Consider the following 7997-nt stretch of genomic DNA (forward strand, 5'->3'; position numbering starts at 1 on the left):
TAAAATTTACAAGGTATTTTCTTGGCACTATATCCATCATTACAATTGGTCAACACAACACAAGAAAATTCCTCACTCAGATGCTTGAAAATTTTCCCCATTGTTTGCCGTGTCAGCATAAGTGTTTGCCGTGTTAGCAAAATTATTTGCTGTGCCAGCAAAATTGTTTGCTGTGTTCGCAAAATTATGTACTATGTCAGCAAGTTGTGTGCTGGGTCAGCAAATTAGTTTCCGCGTCAGCAAAATTATTTGTCGTGTCAGCAAAAACAAATCAAAGGCACACTAACTGAAAATTAAAGCTCTATCATCTGCAACAGGTGGTCGCGGCGACATGACGCTCTGGCCCCCAGCGCGCGGCGCGTGTGGTAGAAGCGGGTTCGTTTAAAAATCCGACGACGTATTCGGGCTCAGCGGACACTTTCGTACCCGGGCGAAGTAGGTAATTTCTCAGGTGGAAGGATGTAGCTCAAGGGCCGCTCAAGGATTTAAAAGAACATTTGGTCTTTTTAGGCCGCTCTTCTGCTTTAGAAAAGCTATATCTAGCGGGCTTATGCAAACGACGTCGTGTCTGTCTGTCTGTTCCACTAAAACGACATGTTTTAGCGACTTCAAATTTTCAGGGTATCTTAAAGTTCACTCCTACGCCTACGGCAAATCCCAGCAACCACCTCTAAGGGGCTGAAAGGGGGTGTCAAAGAAAATGAAGCAGGTCAAAAAAGTCAAAAAAAAAAAAATAATAATAATCTATTTAGGGGTAACTCGTTAAGGTAGAGCTGTTTGGACGAAAATTTTGTCCGTTCGGCTCTATCTCTAACCGTTTAGGCACTGGAGGGTCTTGTTTTGACGAAAATTAGCTAACAATTGCTGTAGTGAACAGTTAGTTGCAGAAGAAGTCCTAAAAACCACAAAAGAGGAAAGAAACTCCCCCACTTTACCCCAAAGAACGTTTTCTAAGCAGAAGGGTGGGTTGTAGTCGCGGTGCTTCACCGTTACGTCGTGTATACGGGGTAAATTTTAAGGACGACGGGTTTTTGAGGGCTGAAGGCCCGTTACATTATTTAATTATGTTCTTCAGCAAATTGCGGGACAGAAATGGTCGGGCCTTTCGGCCGGCAGGCCGAGCAGGGCCGGCCCTTGCCGAACGGAGGTGCCGGAGGAGCGAAGCGGAGTTGGCAATTCCGTTTGGCGGAAGGGCGGGCCTGCTTGTTCATCTTGTTTTCGCCAAGAAATGCCCCCTAGCACCCAAACGGTATAAGATAGAGCAAAACGAACGAAATTTTCGTCCACAGGACTCTACTTTCACGAATTACCCATTAAGAGCACATAAAAAAATGAAAAAAATAAATTTTGCGACCTGTGGTTTTTGATTTTTTAAAAAAGGCAATTTTTTTGCTAGAATGCTCGTCTTCCAACTCGGTCTGTCTTTTTATTATACAAAACGACCCTGAAATTCCTAGATCCACTCTCTCAATTCTTTCTCAAGTTATCGTGTGGACAGACAAACAGAATGAAACTTTTCCGGTCAGTGGAGTAATGGGCTTCGCTAATCGCTCAGCCAGCAACTAGCAGCCATTGTACTAGGATTCGTGTAGTATCTCCTAATAGTTATTTTTAGGCCCCCGACGAAGGAGGGGTGCCTATTGCTTTCGCCCGAAAGTTTCTTTATTCCTCCTTTTCTATGGCCCCTTACGGCAAAACCGATCGTGCCTAAGGGATTTTAACAAAATTTAAATAAAAAATACTTCAAAATTTTTTTTGAAATATATTTAGTATAATTTTGTCTGATGAAATTTGAGAAATTTGAGTTTGCATCCACGCGTTTCCATGGAAATGACGAACTGAGCAGCAGGCTGAGCCTAGCCAGGTAGATTTCGGCCAATCACAAATTTGCGCGAGAAAGTTCAATCAATGGAAGCGATCGCCTGTTGCTTAGTACAACCCTATCCTAAAAATTATTTGGCCCTGGCGTCGATATAGTGGTCGCGTTTAAACAATACTATCGTGCCGCCGTGTATAAAGATACAACACAGACGCCGTTTTGAACGCGGCCGCTGAGCGCCAGCCACGGCTTTGATTGTTGGCTGGGAGTGTAGTTCCGCCTTGTAATAATTTCGTTTTAAAAGGGGCGGAAAGTATACTGATGCAGCCAACCTATAACGGAAACTATATATTATGTTTTTACCTTCTTTAAGATTATAAGTGTCAACCTACAATATAGAACACGTCTAAATGTGTACGTGTTTTTAATATATGAAACACTTATCAGTGATCTCTTATCTGACGCTGTTATTAATATTTTTGAAAAGTTCACGTTCCTTGTTTTGAATGTAATTGCGGTGTTCATTTGAGCAAGCTAGCTTGGCGAACGATCAGCATAGGCCTACTAAACTTTGAAATATTTCTAATAGACAAATTGTTTAGAATTTTCAGTGTACAGGAAATTTACCACCGTATGTATAAATATTTTTAGTAGATCATTTAATTTAATCTGATCAACATAAGTTTCCTAGATATTTGGCTGAAGTGTACATCAAAATCAGTAACTACCAATGTAATGAATCGTTGTAGTATTATATTTGTATGTATACATGCCAGTGTTCACGTTAAAATCTAAGGCGACCGTTAACGCGTTAGCGTTAGAATTTTTAGTATTGGAGGAGTACTCTCCGAGGTTTATTCAACCTAGTGCCGTGTTAAAAACACCACTCTTACCTTATTAACCTATCCTTAAAGTGCTCATGCTCCTGTTTCGGTCATTTAAAAGCTTGGAATACCTATAGCTCTAGAATGGCTAGGGAACAGCGACCAGACTTCGCATACACGTCTGTATCGGTAGGGAATTACTTTGGTACACACCAGGGAATTTTGCAGAAACGTGATGAAACCTTTGACTTTCGATTTAATGTCGTAAATCTTATTATATTTTCTCTTGGCAGTTGTGTGCTTTTTTGTCCATTGCCAACGGATACCACCAATGAGATTTGTGTGTTTGTGTCTCTTTCAGATCGGATTCGCACTCCACGAACTCGCGATGAACCATGCTTTGCAGCGACGCGCAGTGGCTGAAATTCAAGAAAATATAAGGAAGCACGGAAGTTTAACCTATGATGCTGTTCGGGATATGGAGTTGATTGAGAGAATAGTGAGGGAGTCACTGCGGAAGTACTCGCCGGTTGGCATCTTGACGCGCCAGCCCAGCGAACCCATCAAGGTAAGCTAGGTGTACGACAAGCACGTTAAATTTGAGCAATGGTTTCTGAGAAGAGAAAACTAAAGGTGAAGTTTTGAAACTGTTGTGAGGAATACAAACCTATTTACCTTAGGCAGCCATCCCCAGTGCTGTTGTCCCAGTTATTTGATAGGGTGCAATTTACTTATTTTCTAGTTATAAAACTTTGTCTGAGAGCCCCCTTCCTCTTTACTGGCACATGGTCTGAGCAGTTCTACTGTATAATACGCTATGTTGTAGTTGGCTGAGCGACAGCGAAGCCTATTCCACTAATGATGATCAAAAAATTCCATGTCTGTCTGTGTGTCATTCAGGATAACTCGATAACAGACTTAACTAGCGGCCTTAAATTTTCAGGGTCGTTTTGAATTCTAAAAAGACACATCAAGTTCAAACATCAGCATTCTAGCTCAAAAATTGACGTGTCAAAAAATCAAAAGCACTAAGCCCAAAAAATGTGTCTTTGAAATATATTTGCTTGTGTCTCGACATAACTCGTTCTTATGGGGAAAATCGTCAAAAACCATGAAAAAATGAAAATCAGAAATTTAGGCTTTGTACGTGAAGTTTTTTAAAAATCTGTTTTCAGAAATGCAATGTACGCCAAAAAAGGCATCCGGTGATGTATCACACTTGATTTTGCAACCCATGGTTTAGGCGGTGTAGGCTGCATAATTTGATGACTTTTATGCAATTTAGTGCAATTTAGGCTTAAATTGATACCTGGCCGGCACTGAACCGCTCACTATAATATCAAGTGTGACACATCAGTGGATGCCTTTTATGGCGTAGATTGCATTTCTGAAAACAGATTTTCAAAAAACATCATATAGAAAGCCCAAATTTTCGATTTTCATTTTTTCATGGTTTTGGACGATTTTTCCCATAAGAGCTAATGCATAACTTTGAACTCGTTGCGCGATCGGAAAATATTGTCCAATCTCAAAATAAAAAATTGCACTGGATTCTACATAGAAAGACAACTTTTCCGCATACCCGCCATTTCAATATCTCAAATCCTTTTTTTACGCTACCCTCTAATACTTAGTGTCAAGTGATTGTCTGGTAAACTTACCTTAGTCTGTAAAATTATAGAACGCTTGTAAAATAACTCCACAAAATTTCTTTAATCCCTATGGGGGCAGGCCTGCGAATTGAAGGGTTTGGGAAAATAGTCACCCCTGGCCGTGGCCATCAATGGTACAGTGGCCATAAAAGGGTACCTTACCCTTATACCCAACAATAGGAAAATATGCTTTAAAATGGAAACATTTGCAGCCTGTGCAATACCGGCGTAATACTGCGTTATACACGTAATATGACATACACATGGCACGAAAAGTCCAAGTAAAGCCCTCTCGAACAGTACGAAAAGCCAACCTTATTTCTCTTAAGAACCCGGGCAATAACTCCTTTTTGATGTGTACATATGATTCCCGAAATATTTGGTTCCTATTGATTAGGGTAAGTCGTATATCGCTTATTTTCGATTCTTGGGTTGTAATAGTGTTTTCCAGGCGCCATTTTGGATGAAAACTCCTGGAAACATTTTTTTTTCGAGCTACAAATTATTATTGGAAGGGAAAAGGTTGCTTATTTACAGCAATATAAAAACAATTCATACCATGCAAACCGGCAGAGATAGAGCCTTCTCCTTAAAATTTTCACCCAGAGGGCCGTAAAATTGCGTGTTTAGTCAAGAAAAAAGTACGCCCAAAATTGAGGTTTGCAAAACCACCTCTGATGGCAGGCCAGAATAACAGGCAAGGTAGGGTTACCCGGGTAAAACGGTTTGTATACAACTCACTAAGAAATTTTATTACAATTTATAGACTTTTATAAAATTGAATATGATTGAGTACACCGTAATATAACGATATAAAGGGTGTTTTACAAATGTGTATAATATTTGGTAAAACTTTATACAATGATATACAGAGGCATGTATACGTTTTTATAAAATCTAATACAATGTATATACAATAAACGTGCCATATATAAAGCGACGTATATTAGAGCATCGTTGTACCTCACGCATGTATACAGCCACATACATGTGAATAAATGCCACCTTGCCCTACATTAGAATGTATACAGGCACATACACTCATACGGTGACTGGTAACGTTTATGGGCACTCCCCTAAATGTAGGCAAAATGTGGTTGAGTTCTAAAATGCAGCATAACTTGTAAACGGCTACACATAGGGAAGTGAAACAACTACTATCGTGCTCAGGGCAAAAAGATGATTCGGACAGCATATCAGCTGAAAACGACAGCCACCCACTCTGGCCGCTTCTCCAGTGAGTAAATTGAAATGCTCAAGTATATATTGTATAATATTTTATAAAAAGGTATACTGACAAAGTAATACAGTTTTACCAAATGTAATACAATTACCTTTATACAGCTTTATACAATTACTTGTATACCTCTGTATACAAACTTACTGTGAATGTTTTTTCACCCGGGTATGAAAACGTTAAAGGAAAAAACTTAAAAAATGTTTCCATGAGTTTTCATCCAAAATGGCGCCTGGAAAACACTATTACAACCCAAGAATCGAAAATAAGCGATATACGACTTACCCTACTATTGATTTCCGTCCGCTTCGATTGATTACTTAGGCTTTCTATTGGTAGAAAAAGATTTTGACTGATTTCTACCAGTTCCACTAATTTCCCGCTTAGCTTATTTCAAGCGATTTCTGTTGGTCCCGATTAATTTTCATCCTGATGATACCCAGCCGAGGGTACGTACATCATTTCCGGAGTTGTTGCCCCCTCGGAAGAACCCATTCAAGGCGGTGGTCCCCGAAAAAATCAGTGATCCGTGAGCCGCCGGAGTAGGAAGGGTGCTGTATTTGTAGGATTTATTTCTTTCCAGATTCCAGATTCAGATGTTGTGATTGACCCGTCCGTCATGGTTTGGATCCCAGTGTGGCAGGCCATGCACGACCCAGACATTTTTCCTGAGCCCGAGCGCTTCGACCCAGATCGCTTTACCGAAGAGGCCAAGAAGACCCGCCATCAGTACAATTACCTGCCCTTCGGAGAAGGACCCCGATTTTGCGTCGCCGAACGATTCGCCATTCTTGAAATGAAGCTGTGCATAGCTGGGCTGTTGCAGCAGCATGCGTTTGACGCCGGTAGTAAGACTGACGTCAAGCTCAAACTCGATCCCAAAACGTCCAGTCCCACTCCACAGAATGGTTTCTGGCTTCAAGTGACAGATAGACCGACATCTGCGTTATAGTTATTAGTCTATTCAAAACGAGTTGTAAATTAACAGCGTAATTAAAGCGTATTTAATTTTGCTAGCAGCACATCCAAGCCATAAACATTTTCCTGGAAGTTTAAAATGACAACTAGTTGTATTTATAAATAAACATTATTCTTTTTCATTATTATTTATCACTAGTTTGTACCCAACATAGCTTCGTGCGAATGCAAAAGATGTGAAGGGTATAGGTGAGGGGGTTGTGGCAAGGCTGGTAGCAGATGAGAGTCAAGGAAGTGCTTGTTCTGACAGGGGCTGAGCAGAGTGAAGAAGGGAGGGTGGGGCACATAGTTGCGGGGGCACATAGTGACAAATCGCTACCCTGGCCCTCCTGGTAACTACGCACCAGCCTCGGTGCGAAGAACAAAAGATTCTGACCTTTAGAAACACATACCACAAGCCGGTTGAATTAGACTCAATGTGCTTGGGCTGAATGTAAAACTTTAACATTGACAATTTTGACTAGGGTTGGTACATTTTCAGTCAATGTCGATTTTCGATTCGTCGATTCTGGAATCGAAAAAAAAAGAATCGATTCTTCCAAAAATCGATTTTTTCCCCCAAAGAATCGATTTTCGATTCGATTCTCGATTTTTTTGTCTGTGCGTAGGAAGGCGATAGTTTAAGTGTAAATTAGCAATAAATGCAGCAATGGGATGATTCAAAATTGCTTATTAAAACAAATGAGTCTGGCTTCTTGCCCTGACAAAATTAACAATAATTGTAGTTAAAGGAATGAATGCAAAATATGAACAAAACCCCTATCCAGGGCCATGCGCCTTGTCAAAACCTTGAAACCATTCTTCCGGCGTGACTTTCCGGAGGAAGACTAGCATGTCGAGGTGATGTCCAGACAACCGGCATCTTAGCTGGTTGGCAATTATTCCACCATGTGAAAAAAGCCGCTCGCACGGGACGGAGGTAGCAAACTATGGTAAAGATTTTAAGGGCAGCGCGCCACACATTCGGGTACTCCCCTTTCAGACTTTGCCACGACTTAAGAGGATTCGGATTAGACTTCCTGTCGACCGGCGGACGGTTCAAAAATTGCTTCAGTTCCACCGGCAGCCCTCCCACACGGTCACCATCTGCTTTTCTATTCGACTCCCGCACCTGCTCATCAATTGCCGCCCACGGGTCGTCCTGGTCCACAACGACATCAGCGTCAGCATCGGCACCCTCCTCCATCGCTGCCTCATATGCAGCCCGATCGGTAGCGCGCGATTCAGCAAGGCTTGCACTGACCAAACGTCCTGAAAAACGCAAAAATGCCTTAAATATCACCAATAACAAGATTTCAGTGCTAGTTGCCGTCAAATTATCTTACCAACTTCTTTTTCTGCCGCTTTTAGAGCCGCCTGATTCTGAAATGGCACCTTTTTGAATCTTGGGTCTAATAGAGTGGCTGTAGCATAGAGAAGGTTTCGCTCAATGTTAGGAAAATGATGCTCCATTCCAGCCAAAAGATTTGTCTTAACTCTCCTTCCAA

General features: G+C 41.3%; 2 protein-coding genes and 1 long non-coding RNA gene across 3 annotated transcripts in view; 2 read left to right on the forward strand and 1 right to left on the reverse strand.

The window, feature by feature from the left end:
- LOC127751037 (uncharacterized) overlaps positions 1-743 on the forward strand; it is a 10581-nt gene extending 9838 nt beyond the window's left edge. The window contains exon 2 of the long non-coding RNA XR_008011947.1: positions 14-743. This is a non-coding gene — a long non-coding RNA (uncharacterized LOC127751037). The remainder of the gene's footprint in view (positions 1-13) is intronic.
- LOC113215248 (probable cytochrome P450 6a14) overlaps positions 1-6632 on the forward strand; it is an 18963-nt gene extending 12331 nt beyond the window's left edge. The window contains exons 3-4 of the mRNA XM_052273942.1: positions 3005-3211; positions 6116-6632. Coding sequence (XP_052129902.1) covers positions 3005-3211; positions 6116-6484 — 576 coding nt within the window. The 3' untranslated portion in view covers positions 6485-6632. The remainder of the gene's footprint in view (positions 1-3004; positions 3212-6115) is intronic.
- Positions 6633-6771: 139 nt separating this feature from the next.
- LOC127751036 (uncharacterized) lies at positions 6772-7991 on the reverse strand. The gene is made up of 2 exons (XM_052273938.1): positions 7836-7991; positions 6772-7761 (listed from the first exon to the last, which is right to left on the reverse strand). The coding sequence occupies exons 1-2, from the start codon at positions 7960-7962 to the stop codon at positions 7292-7294; spliced, it is 597 nt and encodes a 198-aa protein (XP_052129898.1). The 5' UTR covers positions 7963-7991; the 3' UTR covers positions 6772-7291.
- Positions 7992-7997: the final 6 nt, after the last annotated feature.

This window comes from Frankliniella occidentalis, unplaced genomic scaffold, assembly GCF_000697945.3.
Source record: "Frankliniella occidentalis isolate FOCC.00 unplaced genomic scaffold, Focc_3.1 Scaffold316, whole genome shotgun sequence".
Lineage (NCBI taxonomy): Eukaryota > Metazoa > Arthropoda > Insecta > Thysanoptera > Thripidae > Frankliniella > Frankliniella occidentalis.